The 21,495-nt window shown below is 35.0% G+C and overlaps 1 protein-coding gene across 3 annotated transcripts in view; it reads left to right on the top strand.

The window, feature by feature from the left end:
* GKAP1 (G kinase anchoring protein 1) overlaps positions 1-21,495 on the top strand; it is an 81,954-nt gene that overhangs the window by 20,767 nt on the left and 39,692 nt on the right. For all 3 annotated transcript variants that reach the window (XM_032636227.1, XM_032636229.1, XM_032636228.1), the window contains exons 5-7: positions 177-254; positions 2,998-3,121; positions 5,518-5,540. In XM_032636227.1, coding sequence (XP_032492118.1) covers positions 177-254; positions 2,998-3,121; positions 5,518-5,540 — 225 coding nt within the window. The remainder of the gene's footprint in view (positions 1-176; positions 255-2,997; positions 3,122-5,517; positions 5,541-21,495) is intronic.

The raw sequence follows: 21,495 nt of genomic DNA, 5'->3' as shown, positions 1-21,495 counted from the left end.
ATAAGTTTTTGCTTTGGTATCTTCTATAAAACACAGAGTTCTCTACTTTGGCATGGGTAGATAACTTTGGAGAACCCAGACTGTTTATTAAAGTATTTGTTTTCTTATCCTGTATATATTGTCGTGTTGTATAATGCTATTATCTGTTTATCATTAAACTTTCTTTTTATTTTTAGCTGACATCTGAAATGTTTGAAGCAGATCTTGAGAAGGCATTGTTGCTAAGTAAATTAGAATATGAAGAACACAAAAAGGTATTTACACATTTATGGATTTAGATGTTTTAGGTTTAAGTGGTCAAAAGTTAGAACTACCCTTCCTGAATTTTGTATAAAAGTTCTTTAAAGTTTGTCCTAAAAATTTATCCTTGTAACAAAGTAATTAACATAAAGTTTTCATGAGATTTCTCCTCAAGTTCTTAGAGATAACAGAAACACAAGCACTAAGCTTTGTCCGGTGATTTGGAATGTTCAGTTAAGAAATTTCTCCAACCAAGATGAAGGGGAGAGAGGAAATGAGGCTAATAGCAGATGATTTATTTTAACTTATTTTAAATGAACATAGAAAATAGTTAAATTTTAAAAATTTAAGTAACTGTGAGTACAGGGGCATCCATTAAGAGACCCTCTGCTAGAGATACACTGCTAATTAACTGAAGTAAATAGAAGGACATTTCTGATAATTTGGCCTTGTGAATTCAGCATTTATCACTAAGCTTTGATATTGGGCTGTGTGTTGAAATGCATTCTACAGCTTGTAACTATAGGGACGTTTGCGCAAAAAGTAGTGTTTGTTTCCATTTTCTATGTTTAAATTGAGCATTTATATCATCTCCATATTATTTAACATTTTAGTCCTTTATATATATTGGGAATTTTTTTTGGTCTGTAAAGTTTATTCAACTTGTGATAACTCAGTGGTTGATCATAAATGGCCTCTGGTCATGCTTAAGGGCCTTTATACTATGTCATTGTACACTGCTTCTTCGCTCAGGAGGAAGGGAGGAGAGGAATTAACATTTACATTAGATGAGTTTGCTATTTATTTATAGCTCAAGGGAAGAGGATGAAGATTGCTGTTAGACTGGACTTCGTACACTATATGTGTTAGTTTCATTTTCCATGTCCCTATTCCTTTTATCCAGAATTATCAAGAATAACTGTAATCCTTGTTGTTACGTGTGTAAACGGACAAAGATAAAGACATGGTCCAAGCTGTTGAGTTCAGTGGAAGGAGACACACCCATAATTGTAGTGTATTGAGAGATTTTATGTTTTCAGTGCAGTGGGAATTCAGGAAGATAGAAGAATTTTCTGTGCTTTTGATGGGGGTGGGTTTTAGGAAAGGATTCTTTCTTTTTATTTGATAAATTTGAATGTTACAATTTGTAAATTTAAGGTGTACAGTGTGTTACTTTGATACATTTATATATTGTAATATGATTGCCAGTGAAGCAATATTCATCATATTACAGCATTGTAGTATAGTATTATTGACTATATTCATTATATTGTACATTGGATCTCTATGGTTTATTTATTACTCATTATAAGTTTGTATACTTAAAGCACCATACCCCCATCCCCATCCCCATCCCCTGGTAACCACCATTTTACACATTTTATTTTAACAGGTTTGACTTTTTTTTTTTTTTTTAAAGATTCCACATATAAGTGATATCATACAGTACTTGTCTTCCTCTGTCTGACTTACCTCACTTAGCATAATGTGCTCAAGGTCTATCCATGTTGTCACAAATGGCAGGATATCTTAGGAAAGTGTTTTTAAAGTGGAGTCTTACTCAATGTATTAGAAGTTCAGCAGTAGGCAAGAGAAAGTAGGCATTCTCAGGGAAGGAGTAACAAGTACATAAGACATGTACACATGAAAGAGTAGCGTTTTGAAAAACTATAATTTACGGACCTAGAGTTGCTGGAGATACTGCTACCAGAATAGAATATAAAGAACCTCATGTACAGGCTAAGGAGGTTGAGTTTTATACATTTGTTGGCAGAGAGCTATTGAATATTTTTAACTTTCAGATTGATTTCAGGTTTTCATTTTAGAAACTTATGCCATAACAGTGTAGAAGATGAATGGAGGGGCTAAAATTAGAGAGTGTTGCAGTGTCAAGCTAGAGAAGATAGGGGAAGTGACAGAAGGTATGAATAAACGAGAATAGATTTAAGAGATCTTTAGGAGATAAACTCAACAAGACCTAGGGGCTAATTTACATATGAAGTGTATAGGAAGAATAAGCAAGGATGACTGAGGTTTCTAGCCTAGACAGTTGTGTAGATGATGGTGGCATTAAGCAAGGTACTTACTAGAAGATCAAGCAGGGAAGGCAGGGTGAACGTATTTAGTTTGCAGATGTTTATTGAACATTGTTTGAGTTGTCTGTACATACACAAGTTATCAGGTAGAACTTTAAATTTTGAGTTTGAGGAACAACAGGTATAAAGCATAAGAAGAATGGGTTAAGAATGGAATAATGGTAAACAGCGGCTGCATTTTTAAGAATATAGTTGGGGAAAGAGAAGCCAGTGAAGGAGACTTAAGAATAGTCAGAAGTGTATTGAGAAAACCAAGAGATGCTTGAAAACATAATGTCTTTGGGTTTGGCATTGAAGAGAAGGTTGACTTTAATTTTAGTGTCAGAGACTAGCAGAATCCAGATTTCAGTGTGGTTAAGAAAGGAAATTGACCGTAGATTATTGTGTTAAGTTTGGTCCTGAAATGAAGAAGAAGAGGGTGGCAACTAGGAGTTACAGACCAAGGAATAGCTTTTTATTTTTATTTCCGTGTTTAAGAGGGAAGAGATTGAGTGTATAAATAAACAGGTGTCTTTTTATACGGTTTGGCTAGCCTATGTTTTTATTTTCTTATTTGCCTCTTATCTTTAAAAAATAAAACTTTAAGAAACATATTGCCCATTGGTTAGTTGATTTTACTAGTGTTAAACCAAGCTTAATTATTGTTGGTAATTTTTTTTAGGAATATGAAAATGCTGAAAATGCATCAGCTCAGTCAAGGGTTATGAATAAAAAAGACAAAAGAAAGACTCATCAGGGAAAAGACAAACCTCTCCCAATATCACTAAAAAAGTTTCAATCTGAAGGTAATATATGTATGAAATCTATTACACTAGAGAAGCTATTCTTAGTCCTTGTATAATTTTATTTTAAGTACCTCTCTAATTTTTAAAATAAGTAAAGATTGTTTTATTTATATGTTACTTAGAATGTAAAAAATGTAAACCTGCTTGAAAATAAACTATTTCGGGGTTAAAGTAATTTAAAATCAGTCATTAAAACCTCATAAAATTTCAATAAGAATTTGTCTTTATGTAATTCTGAATTTGTTCCTTTTCTAAAACTCACTGAAAATAAAAATTGATATTTGTAGTTTTTGAGTCATCTTCGAACATATTGTCCTTATACATAAATTGATTTGGCTTACACTAGACCAGGAATAGTATTTTCAGATTTCATCCATTATTGGTCAACCTCTTCAAGTTATCTGGAACTATATCTTAGAAAATTAAAATGTAAATTTTTAGAATGAGACTTATTACCAGAAATCACTTTATAATATCATTTGTATTGGTTTTATTGAACAAAGAAGACAGAAGGAAATTATACCATCCACTGAACTTTTGAAGACAGAGCACAAAGCACATTATTTTTGAATTGGGAAATGGTGAAAACTCTAAGTCTGTGCTGTATAATATGGTAACTACTATTCATGTGTGGCAATTTAAAGATAAGTTAATTAAAATGAACAAAAATTTAAAATTCCTTAGTTGCATTAGCCACATTTGGTGCTCAGTAGCCACATGTAACTAGTAGCTTCAATGTTAGACAGCACAGGTATAGAACATTACTGTCATCACAGAAAATTTTAATGAAGAGTGCTGTGCTTATACCAATCAGAATAGTTGCTAACCGGATAAACAACAAGGTCCTACGGTATAGCGCAAGGAACTGTATTCAAAAAGAAAAAGGAATAGTTGCTGACCAAATGAACACTTGTTTCTTCATTGACCAAGAAGTCAGTTTGACTCATGAATTTAAGCTTAATACATTGGGCATTTGTTCCATGAGGATTAATAAGACCATAGCAATAATCTAAAAAAAACCAAAACCCCAAAATACTTTGTTTTCAGAAACAAGCCTACCTGTGAAGTTAGGAATAAATTTAGAGGATCGTATTGTTTTCATTTAAGGATGAGGACACTTTTCCCTATAGTCTGCTTCTCTAAGTTGCTTTGTTTCGGGGTTAAAAAGAACAGATATATGTTAAATTTCCAACTCTAGCAAGAAAGCTTTTAATATAAGAATTATGTCATTAAAAACTAGGCAGAGACATGAAAAGAATGCTTTTTAAAACTTCTTTATTTTTCATATGTTTAAGTACTATGTAAATTTATTAGATGCATTGAGAAAGACATTAGTATGATACTGTTAAAGGGAAGCTGTACAACTGTTTCAAAACATGGTTAACACAGTCATAGTACTTCCCTGGGTTTCGGGCATCACATTGTATATTAAGTAGAAGGTGCTAGAAGAATGACTGGATAACCCACCAGGATTTGGTAGTTTGACCTGAAACATGTGATTTTGACATTTACTGGGTTTATGGACTCTATTCTGATCAACAGATGCTTTAGAGAACTGGACCAGCTTTTAGATTCTCAAATAGATTTCTCATAAGAAGCTATACTATTAAATTATTTTTAGTCCTTGAGCATGGAAAATTTCTGCTGTGCACGAGAAGCATTGTTAAATATTAGATATCCTGATCATCTTCAATTTAAGAACACTTGCTACCTATTTGTACTTTAGTTCAACCTTATATCTGTGTGGATTCCCTATGTCTTCCTTGTAATCACTTCCCAGAAATATTGTTGTTACTAAGTCAATGATTTGTTTAATTTGGATATAGTTATGCCCTCTTTTTTGTATTCATTTATAAGCATACATTAATTCTTAGGATTTTTTTCACAGTATTATCAAATCACTATGATATGTATTTTTAAAATTTAAAAAAAACTAGGTAATAGTTTTGAAGGACACAAATTACTATTCTACCTTTTATTCCACAAAGGCAGTGATCTATACAGTTTTTACAGTAATAGTACCTTGTGATTGATTTTAGACATACTTACCTCCCTGCAAGTTCTCCCCCCCAAAATTATTTGAAACCACAAATCTAAAATATATGGGATTCAACTGTTTAAAATTTAATAAGACCCCTTGGTATGGGTGGCATTTACTGGGATAGAAGTCTTTTAAGCTGAGCAAATTAGTAATTATACGGTAAATTTTAACATCATATCCCTAGAAAAGTAAATTCTGATGTGAGTCCCAGACAACCCCCAAATGTCTTCTGTAACTCTTACTATAATTTTGAAATTCTTTTCAATAACTTTGTTTAAATATTTTTTACATACTGAAATATTTTATATGTTTATGTCCTTCAGTAAAGTCTCACCATTTTTTTTTTCATTTACAGATCACATTAGTAAAAAGACTGAGGTAAGTAGTATTATAACCATCTTTATTCCAGAAAACACTTGATGGTTTGTTTTTTAATTTATTTATTTTTGGCTGCGTTGGGTCTTCGCTGCTGCGCGCGGGCTTTCTCTAGTTGCGGTGAGCGGAGGCTACTCTTCGTTGCAGTGTGCGGGCTTCTCATTGTGGTGGCTTATCTTGTTGCAGAGCACGGGCTGTAGGCGCACGGGCTTCAGTAGTTGTGGCTTGCGGGCTCTAGAGCGCAGGCTCAATAGTTGTGGCGCACGGGCTTAGTTGCTCCGCGGCATGTGGTATCTTCCCAGACCAGGGCTCGAACCCGTGTTCCTTGAGTTGGCAGGCGAATTCTTAACCACTGTGCAACCAGGGAAGCCCACTTGATGGTTTTAAGGATGATACTTTAGTGTTTAGCAGTAAGTCTGTTTTGAGACATAGCTATTTAACCCATTAGCTTGTCATGAATGAACTCAATCCTGTCTCTGGCAATTAAAAGGATATAAAGTACATTACAGTAGAATAAAAATACTATTTGCATGCAGTATAATATCGTTTGACTTTAGCATCCTAATGGTTGTGTGTCCGAAGGTTACCACATGTAAGCTTAAAATTTTAGGGAAAAGTGGTGTAACACTTCAATCTTTACTAAAAAACATCCTGAAGCCATGACTCAAGATATTTTGGAATTATGGAAATTGTGAGGTAAGCTGTGATTTTATAGTTTATATCTGTGGATAAGATAACCTGATCGTATACTTCTCTTACCATTCACCATTAGAGGGTAGTGCAGCCTACACATAATTTCCTAGTGTTATTGGTTACTTTTTTTCTTTTAAGACTCTAATACAGCCTCTATAAACCTTTTAGAATTGGAAGATACTACTATAAAATACCTTCTAATATTGAGGAAGGTACTAATGTTAGAGTTCTTTTGACTTCTTTAGGTAATAATTGAAAGTTTTATTATTCTTCTGTTACATATTATTCTTGTTAGTAATTCCATTAATTGATTTTTAATGGTCAGATGTTCCTTGATTTCACTTTAGAATGCATACATGGTTTTGAGCACTTTTTTTTTTTTTTTTTGCGGTACACGGGCCTCTCACTGCTGTGGCCTCTCCCGCTGCGGAGCACAGGCCCCGGACGCGCAGGCTCAGCGGCCATGGCTCACGGGCCCAGCCGCTCCGCGGCATGTGGGATCTTCCCGGACCGGGGCACGAACCCGTGTCCCCTGCATCGGCAGGCGGACGCCCAACCACTGCGCCACCAGGGAAGCCCGGTTTTGAGCACTTTTTATTGTTGTTTTAGGTGTTTTCTTGACAGGTCAGGGAAATGAAATCCACCTCTAAGAAAACCACATCTAAATAACTCTTTGACTATATTAATAATATAGTCCTCAACTATGCACACAAGCACAAAATTGATTTGTTGTTAGACAGATGATAGAAATTCTTTTAAAGTTATTTACAAACCACTGTCACTGTTTTTAGATTAAAATTTAAATGACTGCAAATATAGACTGAATATTATATGTTTGAAAGTGGAAAGCATGTACTTTTGGACTGATTTCAATTTTTTTTTACCCATTGATTTATTTGGAAGATAGTTTTATGCAAATGAGAAAGCAGATACAAATGGTACACACTGTTCTTGATACTACCAGCAACTGGTAGTGGAGGGAAAAATAATTTTTATAAACTATTCATGCTTGCTTTTTCTTCTTCACTGATTTGAAAGAAAAAAATGCAGACTGACAGGATCTCATCTATTTAATATATTTAACCCAAGTCGTATTTAAACAAGCATAGGTATGTGACATAGCATATGTTTTGTCTCTCATTATAGTTTTAGAGCTGTTTTCTATTACTAAATAATTTGATGTGTAATAAAGTTCACTTTGAGTAATCCTGATGATTAAGACATTTTAAACATTTGTAAATGCATTCTAATTATAATTTATTTCCTACATAACTATTTTAAGAAATTGGTCAAAAGAATATGTAATTCACATTATCCTATGACACTTGTTAAAAATATACCAAAGTTATGTTGTATTTCTGTTAGAATTATTACCTATTTTCTCGGGACTTGGATATTTAAACGTGCAATGGTTATGCCATTGTTCTAGGAATTTAGAAAAACTTTTTCTGGAGAGTTAAAAAAAATAAGTCTGAAAAAAATTCTCATTTCAACTCTAAAATGAGATATGTTTTCTACTCCTAAAAATGTACTAAGTTTTGTTACCTTGTATGCTCAATAATTGACTTAATTCTTTCCATATTTAATATGTCACTTATGCCAAGAGATTTTTTTCCCATGGGTAAAATTCCTAACCTCTGTCGAGAGCAATATGCATGGTATCTTAGCCATCCCCTTTTAAGTCAGGAGTTTACTGGGTAAAATTCAAATAAGAAGAGATGTTTACTTTATTGCTTGGTGAGGATGAGTACTTAAACTGCCTGTATATTTCTGTAGCTGCTAGCTAAACGTGTTCTCAGGTTAATTTCGTCATTCCCCCTTTTCTTTCTCCATCCATCTTGGTTATATGTTATTAATCTCAGTGTTTTCTTTTCAGTCCCAGTTCTTTTTAATCTCTCTCACCCTAAAACAATTGGAATAAAAATGACACTTGCAGGAGTAGAAGGTGGGAACAATTAAATTTTCTTTGTTAGATGTCCAGGAGATGTTACACTGTTAAATCAGAACCCTCCCCATTATTTGCTGCAATAGTCAAGAAGATCCCAAGAGAATTCTAGACAAGCAGAGTGAATAATAGAATAGGTGTTTTTAAAAACCTCAACTAATCATGCCTTTAAGGAACATTACTTGATCCTTAAAGTTTTTTTGTTTTTAATTTTAACTTGTTGCCTTTTTAAATGTCAGTGCTTCTGGATAGAGTATCACGTAGCTACTCCTTTCTCTTTAGCCCCACTTTTATCAGGCCTTCCCAACTCCAGTCCTTCTAATGCCACTGAATAACTTTAAAAATTTTAGTGATCATCATATGTCTTGCAGTCTAAAAGGTCAAATCTTCAATAAGCCTAAATAGACTACCTCTAGAAGAGAATGCAAGAAGTTGTAACAGTGGTTGCCAAAGGGTGGGGAAGAAGGGCTTCCTGGGACAGGGATAGGAGAAAGGCTTACTTTTCACAATATAAGCTGTTGAATTTTCTATCTAGTCTATGTACTACCTATTAAAATTTTATATTAAGAAAAAGCACTGGGTGAGAGAAAGAACCGGGGAAAAAACCCCAGTCCTATGTGGCTCCACAGCCTATTTCTTTTTTATTGCACTGTGCTTTCAGCATGTCTGCCTTGGATATATGAGCTTGTATAAATAATTTATTCATTTTAGATCCTAATTATATTAGCTAAAAAGTAAGATGTGGGATCTGTTGATTTCTAAAATTATGATAAATGGTCAGTGTGTGACTGAAATTATTATATGCTAAAAAATGAACCCAGTAGTTAATACTACCAAAACACAGAATAGCAATAATAGATCATTAAATTCTAAAAAGAAATAAATTCTCCTGAGTTTTAAAAAAATCTCACCTAAAATCTGACTTTACCTAAGCAATTCAACCTATATCCTACCCCTCTCAATGTCCTGAATCCATTTTTCTTCCCATGCCTTCCCTTATTCACGTTTATTATATTTGTTAGCTCTCTTGGTTATAAGTAACAGAAACTGAACTCAGTTGAGCATAAGCAAGAAAGGAGACACTTATTTGGTTCATATAGCCAAACCGTGGAAGAATAGGGAAAGAACTGGCCTCATAGTTACTGGAGCCATGGATTTTATATAGCCTTAGGATAGTTCATTTTTCTCCCAAGTCTCAGTTGCCATTTATGGCCTCACCTCATGGCAGTTCACATGGTTACTGGGGGACCTCAGGGTTACATCTTTATAGGATTTCCTATAAACTATTAATTAGCTCTTGAGGCTTGATAGAGTGAAGTTCAGGTGTTTTTTGTTGTTGTTTGTTTGTTTTTTGGAGAAGAAGGGAGCAAAAGTATTTCCTGGGTGGTGTGTCACACTTCCTGTCATCTCAGCATCAGGGGGCATAGAATGTCTGGTTATTATGTTAAAATTGATCAGTGGTTCTATCATTCTCCAATAAAAGGAAGCACAATTTCTTGGAGAAATGGCTCTGCTTCTAGGGCTGCAACAGGGTATATATAAGATGAGCCTGGAGCATCTTGTAGTGCTAGAAAATAAGGAAGTGCTCAAAAAACAAAAGGATAGGCTTGGGGCATATCAGAGGGACATAGGAACCAACCTGAAATACTTTGCAATGGCCAGAGCTGGGACAATATGAGAAACAAAATTAAATCCCTGAGTTGATACTAATATAAATAAGTTGTTTGAATAAATGAGAGACAAGAGACAAATCTCCCATACAGAAAATTTGCAGTAACTTATATGATTTATTCCCCCTCCAGGAGCGGGAGCTTAACTCCTTCCACTCCCCTTAAGTGTGGCCTGTATTTAGTAACTTGTTTCCAAAGATAGAGTACAGAAAGGGAGGGAAAATAACTACACTGGAGAAACCTGGCAAACACAGCCTTCACCAGGTGATCAATGTTATATTATTAGTGATAAATCATGTTGATAGCATGTACCCTTGATACGATGTGAAGAGAATGGCCTGTTCCTCTGAAAACACATGTCTAATCATGAGAAAAACATCAAACAAACCCATATCAAGGGATGTTCTACAAAATACCTGACCAGTATACCAGTATGACTTGAAAATATCAAGGTCATCTAAAACAAAGTCTGAGAAAATGTCATGGATCAGAGAAGGCTAAGGAGACAGGGTAACTAAATGTACTATATCCTGGATGGGATCTTGGAACAGAAAAAAGACATTAGAGAAGAACTGCTTCTAGGGAAATCCAGATAAAGTGTGGAGTCTAATTATAGTAATATACCAATGTTGGTTCCTTAGTTGTAACAAATGTACCATAATAATGTAAGAAGTTATCAACAGGGGAAACTGGGTGAGAGAGATATATGGAAACTTTGTACTATGTGAAACTTTTCTGTAAATCTAAGACTATTCTGCAATTAAAAGTTTATTTTAAAAATTGATTAGTGGGTTCAGGTTTGTGAGCCAATATAAAGTTTCCCATCAGACTTTCACGTGATGCTTTTAGTAGCTGTTAATGATTATTTGCTTTATCTGTTATTTCTTTAGAGCTTGTTCTTCATTAAATTTATTACTTCAGGAATACATGCATACAGTAATAATTGAATGGTAGAATTTATGAAACCAGTAGTATCCCAGCTATTTCATTCTCTTACTACATTTTAAAGTCCTTCTCATACTTCAAGATTGACTCTGTGTCAAGCCATGCAAGAGTATTTAGAGTTCTTCTGAACGTGCTGTATTTTTTCATACTACCTTGCCTCCCATGTATTCTTCCCTTCCATCTTTCTCAGTGATGTCTTGTCCGTGGATAGTTGTTAGTTCTTGTGAGGGGGAGTGAAATCAGGAACAACCTATGTCACCATGTTGGTGATGTCACACCCTTTCCATCTTTTTTTATTTGGCTAACTATGTGTCAGAACTCGGCCAAAGAGTCACTTTTTCCTGGAAGGGTTCACTAATCATGGTCCTATTTAGATGCCCGAACATCCTGTGTATTCTTAATATCACTCAACACCCTGTTTTATCATTGTTTTGTTTCTTCACTGGAATTTGAGTTCTTGGAAGTCTGCGACCATATCTTACTGCTTTAATTTCTTTGGTAGTCCTAACTCCTTTCACATAATAGGTAATGTAAATGAATGTTGGTTGATGAGTGAATGTTCTGCTTTCTTTCTAAAACTTTCTCTAGCCTTTTTTGGTCTGCTTCTTCTGTGTATTTTTATCACACTATAACAGAAGCATATAGGTTTTAATTCCTCTGCCAGTTCAAGCACATTGTTAGGGCCTTCATGGAGTTCTGCATTAAGAAGAATTTTAAGACTGCATACTTGCTCAGCAAGAAAAAGTGCCACACTATCAGTTAATTATGTTTGCCATTTATAAAAGAGGAAGAAGTGGCTGCATGCTTTACAGGTATTTGCCATCCCTGACGTGTATAGAAGAGTGCTTAATTATTGTGTTTATTATTATATCGTGTGTTGGTTTTTGTCTTTCGTGGTAAATTGTGAGTTCTGTGAGAGTAGCTGATATGTAGCATAGTACTAATTGCATAGTAAGGGTTTAACAAATAATTATTTCAAGTCAAATTCAAGACTTGAGTTCATCAGGGTCTGTTCTAGGGGAGAGAAGAAAGTAGACTTATCCTATATATACTGTCATCTTTAATACTATGCTTATATAAAGAACACCATTATTTTGATTTCCTCTTGGAATAAATTCAAAGCACTCAAGTGTGGCAAAAGAGGAATAACATACAGATGGAACATTTTGAAGTTTACATGTTACTGTATATTAAAGTATCTTAAAACTATTTGGGGGGTTTTTTCTTTGTTTTTTTTAACTGTAAAGCTGGGAAGCTATTCTTCTAAGAGTTGGCATGGAGCCTTTAGAAATATGAAAATAATTGTTAATCAGTGCATTTATACTTGTCAGTTTAGTTTACTCCATAAATGATGTGTTCTTCAGATAGGAAACAGGTACTCAGTGGGAAGCTAGGTTTGTTTATTAATTGAAGTATAATTTGCACACAATAATATGTACCAGTCTTGAGTGTGCAGTTTGATGAGGTTTGACACATACATAAAGTTATATGACATACATTTCTATCAAGATAAAGAACATTTTCATTACATTACAAAAAATTCCCCTCTGCCCCATCGCAGTCATTCTCTCATGCCCTCCCCTGTCCCCCACAGGCAACCACTTTTGTGATTTCTACCATCATAGATTAGTCTTGCCTCTTTATTTAAAATAAAGCATACAGTATGTTATTCTTTGGTCTGGCTCTTACCCTCAGTTTGAAGATTCATCCTTGTTGTTGTGTAGGAGTAGCTTTTTCCTTTTCGTTGTTAAATTATATTCTGTGGTGTAAATGTATCACAATGTGTTTGTTTATTCATCCTGTTGATGAACATTTGGTTTGTTTCCATTTTTTGACAGTTATGAATAAGGCTGCTATGACATTTTAAAAAACAGCTTTATCAAGATATAATTTACGGATACTCTAAAAGCTATCCATTTTAAGTGTACTATTCAGTGGATTTTAGTATATTTACAGAGTTGTACAGCCATTACCATAATCTAATTTTGGATTATTTCCATCATCCCCAAAAGAAACCTCGTGCCCATTACCTATACCCCTTTTGCCCTATCCTCCCCTCTCCCCTGGCCTAGGCAACCACTAATCTATGTTCTGTTTTTATATATTTGCCTATTCTGGACATTTTATATGAATGGAGTCATAAAATATGTAGTCTTTTTTGACTTCTTACACTTAGCATGATGGTTTTTAAGTTCATCCATATTGTAGCATGTATCAGGACATGCTACAGTTCCTTTTTATTGTTAATAGCATTCCATTGTATTTAATTTTATTTCTGTATTCATCAGTTGGACATTTGGGTTGTTTCCACTTTTTGGTTATTGTGAATAATGCTGCTATGAACATTTGTGTACAAGTTCTTTTATGAACATGTGTTCAATTTCTTTTAGGTAAAAACCTAAGAATGCAATTGCTGCTGTGTCGTGGGGTAGATGTAACTGTAAGAAACTACTAAAGAGTTTTCCAAAATGGCTGTACCATTTTACACTTGTGGAAATATAGGTGGGAGTTTGTGAAATAAAGTTATTTTCGCATTCCTTGCAGGGAGGCTGACAAAAGGCTTTTTATGATGCTAGTCTTAGTTCCTTGCACTAAACTTTAAATGAAAAAACATTTTCAATAATTATTTATATTCCTCTATGCCAGTAACAGCAGAAAGTGTAATTTAAAAGCAAAATGTGGGACTTCCCTGGTGGTCCAGTGGTTAAGACTCTGCGCTCCCACTGCAGGGGGCCTGGGGTGAATCCCTGGTCAGGAAACTAGATCCCGCATGCTGCAACTAAGATCCTTCATGGGGCAACGAAGATCCCATGTGCCGCAACTAAGACCCAGTGCAGCAAAATAAATACTTTTTTTAAAAAGCAAAATGCTTTTTACAATAATAGATTATAATAATACTTAGAAATAAATCTAATAAAAGATCTGTGAGACCTATATTGGGAAAATTATAAAACTTTATTGAAAGATAGTAAAGACTTAAATGGAGACACATACCATATTCATGGATTGGCAGACTTATTATAAAGGGGTCACTTTTCCTCAAGTTAATCTATAAAATCAGTGTAATCCCAATCAAAATCACAATTTAGTTTTTAAAATAAAAATGAAATCACTTCTAAAAATTAATGTGAAAGTGCAAAGGACCAAAAATAGCCAAAATGCTCTTGAGGAAGAAAAAGATAGGAGGACTTGAGCTATCACATATCCAAGATTTTTTTTTATAAAACTAATAATTAATACTGTAAGGATTTGGCACAGTGATAGACAAATAGACCATTAGAACAAAATGGCCCATAAACAGACCAACCATGTATGTACCCTTGATTTATAACAGAATGATGTGGAGTATTACTGGGAAAAGGATGTACTTTTTAGAATAAGTGGGTTTTGGGGGCCAGCTGAATATATTTATGGAAAAAAGGGATTGGATTATTACTTCACATCATACACAAAAATTCATCCACAGTGGATCAAAGACCTAAAAGTGAAAGGCAGTGTTCTTTTAGGTACAAATATAAGAAGAATATGTTTATGATTTTAGGGTAAGGAAGACACAAAACCCACTAGATTTAAATCAAGGACTTCTTTTCATCAAAGTAAATTAGAAAAGTGAAAGGATGATCTCCAGAATAGGAAAAGATTTTTTTCCAAAGAAGAATTCAATTGAAGAATGGGTGGAAAAACAAGTACTCACAAAAGAGGATATTTACATGTCCTTAAAAACATACAAAAAGATGTTCACCCTCTTTCGTGATCAGGGAAATGCAAGTTAAAACCACAGTGAGAATATTATTTATCCTCCATGTTGACAAAAATCAGAGTCTGATGATTTGAAGTGTTGCTGAGGATACAGCATAATGAATAGTACACTGCTTATGAAGAGGTAACCTGTTATAAACAGTTTGGTCCAACATAGTATTGGATGTCCTAGTCAGGGCAATTAGTCAAGAAGAAGAAATAAAAGGCATCCAGATTGGAAAGGAATTCATAAAACTGTCATTGTTTGCAGATGACATGATACTACAGTTGACCCTTGACCAATGCAGGGGTCAGGGGTGACAATCCTCCACTTAGTCAAAAATCCATGTATAATTTATAGTTGGCCCTCTGTATACACAGTTCCTCTATATTAGAGGTTCCTTTGTGTTTGGAGTTCGCATTCACAGATTCAGCCAACAGTAAATCATGTAGTACTATAGTATCTACTATTGAAAAAAAATTCACGTATAAGTGGACCCATGTGATTCAAACTCGGATTGTTCAAGGGTCAGCTGAAACATAGAAAACCATAAAGACTTCACCAAAAAACTGTTAGAACTAATAAATGAACTTTGCAGGGTACAAAACCAAGGTACAGAAATGTCTTTCATTTCTATGCGCTAATAATGAGCTATCAGAAAAATTAAGAAAACAATCCCATTTGCAATTGTATCAGAAAAATAAAATACCTAGGAATAAATTTAACCAAGGAGGTGAAAGACCTGTACACTGAAAACTACAGGAGTACCCTAGGAGATACTGCTGGTTCAGTTCCAGACTACCACAATAAGGCAAATCCTGCAGTAAAATGAGTCACATGAATTTTTGGTTTCCCAGTGCATATAAATTATGTTTACACTATATTGTAGTCTGTTAAGTGTGCAATAGTATTATGTCTTTTAAAATGTTCATACATTAATTAAAAAATAATTTACTGATAGAAAGTGCTAACCATCATCTGACAATACAGGATTGCTATAAACTTTCAGTTTGTCAAAAACGCAGTATCTGTGAAGCACAATAAAGCAAAGCACAATAGAACAAGGTATACCTGTATTCTATTACACGGGTCCATTTATTCCTGTGCTAATATTGCAATGTGCTCATCACATCATAATGTCTTATATATGAAAGAGCAAGGAACAGTTGTTAGTCATTAGAAAAATCAAATTGGATTTCTACCTTCCATCATACATTAAAATCTGTTCCACACAGATTAAATACTTGTATATGAAATACAAATTATACCACCCTTAGAACTATAAAATATAGGGGAATATGTTTCTGACCTGGGGGTAGGGGAAAACTTAACAAAGACACTATAAAATGAAAGATTGTTAAATTGGATGCTGTTGAAAATAAGTAACTTATTTTCCACAAATATACTAAAAAGAATTTAAAAGACAAGGCACAAATTGAGAGAAGCTATTTTCAAAACACGGAACTGATCTCTATTAGTGTCCAGATATATAACAACTGTCACATGGTTAAAAAAGAGATTGTTGTCTTGTTTTCTTACTGTCTCATAGGATAAAAATTTTTTTAAATAGGTAAGAGACATCAGGCATTTTACAGAACAGGGAAAAATTAATAGCGAAAAACATGAAAAAAATGTCCAACTTTCCTACTGTTGGAGAAATGCACATTAAGACCACACTGAGATACCATTTTTTTCCCCACTAACAGGTAGGCAAAAATTATGAAGATTGGAAATACCGAGATTCAGAGGTTATAAATCAAGGGAGTTATGGATCAGTTTACAATGGTGGAAGTGTAAATTAGTACAAATATTTTGTATAAGTTTGGTGTTCTTGGGAAGTTGGATATACATTATAACCCTGGAGTCAATAAACTTCTGTAAAGGGACAGGTAGCAAATTTTTAGGCTTTGGGGCATATCAAATCTTTTTCACAACTACTGAATTCTGCTACTGTAGAGTTCATAGGCAAAGCAGCCATAGGCAATACATAAATGAGCATGGATGTGTTCCAATAAAATTTTATTTACAGAAAACTACAACAGGCCCCTTTTGGGCCATAGTTTGCTGACCACTGATAAGACTTACCAGTTCTCATATAGGTATACATGCCCTAGAGAAACTTTCCCATGTGTCCTGGGAACTGTACTTGAATGCTTATGAATGTGTAATAGCCCAGCCAAAAAAAAAAAAAAAACACCATGGAAAGATCCAAATGTTAATCTACAGTAGAATGAATACATTTTAAATATAATCACACGATGGTTTATGCAGTAGTGAAAATTAATGTGTAGCTCTAGGTGACAAAATGGATGAATCCAAAAGAGAATGAATGTTAAGTGAAAATGTCTTAGAACTATGTCAAAGTGATACCAATTTTATAAAATGTAAAATCAAGCAAAACTAAACACTCTTGCCAAAAATGTTTAAGCTATACATAAATCAAGCCTGAAGATCTGACTTCCATTTTACAAGAACTATAGGGATTAGATGTACCAGTTAACTGATACCTAATGGAAGCAATTAGGCAAATCTAGAAGATGGACATTTTGTAGGACAACTGGCCTGGTCTCTTCAGCAAGAAAGTATTATGGAGAAGAAAAGGTGGACTGTGGAGAGGAGAGGTTCTGGATTAAAGGAGATTTAGGAATGACCAATGTAATATCTAGACCCAAATTAGATTAGCAATAGTAGACATTTTTATACAGTTGAATAAATTTAAATATGAAGTAGGTATTAAGGAGTATTTTTGTTAGGTGTGATGACATTATGGTTAAATTAGAAAATTTATTTTTTGTAGCTAGCTGCATGTGAATTTTAAGATGAAATGTCGTGATGTCAATACTTTAAAATACCTAAGCAAAAAAGGGGGTGGGATAAATTGTTAAGGAAGATCTTAACAATTGTTAAAACTAGGTGTAGAGTATATGGGTGAAAAATTTCATAATAAAAAGTAAAACAAGCAAAATGAAAATATATTCTTTCCTGTTACATCTATAAGACAACAATAAAAGATGGAAATGATAAACACTAAATTTGTTACTCTTTTGGAGGGCACATGGTATGGGTAATAGTCTAGTTTTTAAGTAAAATAGTGGAATCATGGGTGTCCTTTTTTTTAAAAAAAGCTTTACTGAGTTATAATTTACATACTATAAGATTCACCCATCGTTAAGTATATAACTCAATAATTTATAATAAATTTAAAGAACTGTGCAACCATAACTATAGTCTAAATTTAGAACATTTCTATCATCCCTCAAAATTCCCTTATATCCATTTGTAGTCAATTTCTACTCCACCTTCAGCCCCTGGCAACTGCTGATCTACTTTGTGTCCCTATAGATTTGCCTATTCTGGTATCTAATGTGAATGGACTCATACAACATGTATTCTTTCATATCTGGCTTTTACTTAGCATAATGTTTTTGAGGTTTGTCTGTGTTATAGGATGTGTCAGTAATTCACCTCACTTTATTGTTGAATAGCGTTCCATTGTATACATGTTATTTATTCCCCAGTTGATGGACATTTGCTATCAACGTTTGATACATGTCTTTGTGTGGAGGTGTTTTCATTTCTCTTAGGTGGATACTTAGGAGTGAAATTGCTGGGTTGTATGGTAATTTGTTTAACTTTTATTTAAGTGTCTTTTCAAGCTGTTTTCCAAAGTGGCTGTACTATTTATCATTCCCAACAATATATATGAGGGTTCTTCCAGTTTCTCCACATCCCTGTCAACACTTGATACTGTCTCTTGTTTTTTTGTTGTTGTTTGTTTTGTTTTTTGCAGTACGCGGGCCTCTCAACTGTTGTGGCCTCTCCCGCTGCGGAGCACAGGCTCCGCGGCCATGGCTCACGGGCCTAGCAGCTCCGCGGCATGTGGGATCTTCCTGGACTGGGGCATGAACCCATGTCCCCTGCATCGGCAGGCGGACTCTCAACCACTGAGCACCAGGGAAGCCCTGTCTCTTGTTTTGATTATAGCCACACTAGTGGCTATGTGAGTGGCTATCTCACTTTAACTTGCAATTCCGTAATGACTAGAGATTTTGAACATCTTTTCATTTACTCATCAGCTATTCTTACATCTTATTTGGGGAAATGTCTATTCATACCTTCTGCCCATTTTTAAAAAATTAATTAATTTATTTTTTGTCTGTGTTGGGTCTTCGTTTCTGTGCGAGGGCTTTCTCTAGTTGCGGCAAGCGGGGGCCACTCTTCATTGCGGTGCATGGGACTCTCACTGTTGCAGCCTCTCCTGTTGTGGAGCACAGGCTCCAGACGCGCAGGCTCAGTAGTTGTGGCTCACAGGCCTAGTTGCTCCGTGGCATGTGGGATCTTCCCAGACCAGGGCTCTAACCCATGTCCCCTGCATCGGCAGGCAGATTCTCAACCACTGCGCCACCAGGGAAGCCCCCTTCTGCCCATTTTTATGTGTGTTGTCTTATTATTATTTTGTAAAATTCTGGATACAGGACCTCTATCAAATATATGACTTGCAAATATTCTCTCCCAGACTGTGACTTGCCTTCTTACTTTCTTAATGGTGTCTTTTGAAACAGAAAAATTTTTAATGTTGATGAAGTCTAGTTTATCAATTTTTTCTTTTATGGGTCATGATTTTGGTTAATAAGTCTTTGCCTAACCCAAGGCCACAGCGATTTATTCCAGAAGTTTTATGGTTTTAATTCTTCTTTTAAAGTCTATGATCCATTTTTTTCTTTTTTTCATTGTGGTAAAATGCACATAAAATTTACCATTTTAACCATTTTTAAGTGTACAGTTCAGCAGTATTAAGTACATTCACATTGTGCTGCCATCACCACCGTTCATCCCAATAACTCTTTTCATCTTGTGAAAGTGAAAATCTGTACCTATTAAACAATAACTCATTCTCCCCTCTGCCCCAACCCCTGAAAATCATCATTCTTCTACTTTCTATGCCTTTGAGTACTTTTAAGTACCTAATATAAGTGGAATCATACATAAATATTTGTCTTATTGCAACTGACTTATTTCACTTACCATAATGTCCTTAAGTTTCATCTGTGTTACAGCATATTGCAGAATTTCCTTTGTTTTTAAGGCTAATAGTCCATTTTTTGTATATACCACATTTTGCTTATTCATTCATCCGTTGTTGGTCACTTCGGTTGCTTCCATGTTTTAGCTGTTGGGAATAATGCTGTGAACGTGGGTGTACAGATACCTCTTTGATACCCTGCTTTCAGTTCCTTTGGGAATATACCCAGAAGTAGAATTGCTGGATCATATGGTAATTCTATTTAAAATTTTTGAGGTACCTCATACTATTTTATACAGCAGCTATACCATTTTACATTCCCACCAACAGTGTGCACGGGTTCCAGTTTTTCCACATCCTTGCAAACACTTGTTCTATTTTTTTTTTTTTTTTTTTTACAGTACCAATCCTAAAGGGTCTGAGGTAGCATCTCATTGTGATTTGATTTGCATTTCCCTAATGATTAGTGATGTCGATCATCTTTTCATGTGCTTATTGGCCATTCGTATATCTTCTTTGGAGAACTGTCTCTTCAAGTCCTTTGTCCATTTTTTAATTTGGTTGGTTGTTGTTGTTACTGAGTTTTAGAAATCTCTATATATTCTGGATATTAATCCCTTATCAGATATATGATTCAAAGATATTTTTTTCCCATTCTGTGGGTTGACTTGGTCACAGTGTGTAATTTTTTCAGTATGCTGCTGAATCCTGTTTCCTAGTATTTTGTTGAGGATTTTTGCATTGATGTTCATAAGGGATATTAGTCCATAGTTTTCTTGTAGTGTCTTTGTCTAGCTTGGATATCAAGGTTATGCTGGCCTCATAAAGTGAGTTAGGAAGTGTTTCTCCTCTCCAGTTTTTTAGAAGAGTTTGAGAAGGATTTATTTTAGTTCTTTAAATGTTTGGTAGGATTCACCAGTGACACCATCAGGTCCAGGGCTTTTTTTTGCTGTGAGATTTTTCATTACTGATTCAATCTCCATACTAGTTTTAGGTCTATTTAGATTTTCTGTTATTTGTGATTTAGTCTTGGTAGGTTTTGTGTTTCTAGGAACTTGTCTATTTCATCTAGGTTATCCAATTTATTTGGTGTATACCTGTTTATAATACTCTTATAATGGTCACTTCTGTAGAATCAGTAGTAATGTCCCCATTTTCATTTATTTTTTAAAAATTTATTTATTTATTTATTTTTGGCTGTGTTGGGTCTTCGTTTCTGTGCGAGGGCTTTCTCTAGTTGCAGCGAGTGGAGGCCACTCTTCACCGCAGTGCGCAGGCCTCTCACTATCGCGGCCTCTCTTGTTGCAGAGCACTGGCTCCAGACACGCAGGCTCAGTAGTTGTGGCTCACGGGCCCAACTGCTCTGCGGCATGTGGGATCTTCCCAGACCAGGGCTCGAAACCTTGTCCCCTGCATTGGCAGGCAGATTCTCAACCACTGTGCCACCAGGGAAGCCCCCCATTTTCATTTCTGATTTTAGTAATTCGAGTCTTCTTTCTTTTTTTCATAGCTCTTCTGGATGAAGATTTGTCAATTTTTAAAAATCTTTTTGAAGAACCAACTTTTGGTTTCATTGATTTTTCTCTATTATTATTATTATTATTATTGCAGTATGCGGGCCTCTCACTGTTGTGGCCTCTCCCATTGCGGAGCACAGGCTCCGCGGCCATGGCTCATGGGCCTAGCCGCTCCGCAGCATGTGGGATCTTCCCGGACCGGGTCACGAACCCGTGTCCCCTGTATCTGCAGGCGGACTCTCAACTACTGCGCCACCAGGGAAGCCTGATTTTTCTCTATTATTTTTCTGTTCTCTGCTTTATCTCTATCATTTCCTTCTTTCTGCTAGTTTTTTTTTTTTTTTTTTTTAATCCTACAGCTTGGCTTGGGTTGTTATTCTTTTTAAATTTATTTATTTATTTATGGCTGTGTTGGGTCTTCGTTTC

This window comes from Phocoena sinus, chromosome 6 (assembly GCF_008692025.1).
Source record: "Phocoena sinus isolate mPhoSin1 chromosome 6, mPhoSin1.pri, whole genome shotgun sequence".
Classification (NCBI taxonomy): Eukaryota; Metazoa; Chordata; class Mammalia; order Artiodactyla; family Phocoenidae; genus Phocoena; species Phocoena sinus.
The sequence above is the reverse complement of the archived record's forward strand: the minus strand, read 5'-3'. Positions and strand labels throughout refer to the sequence as shown.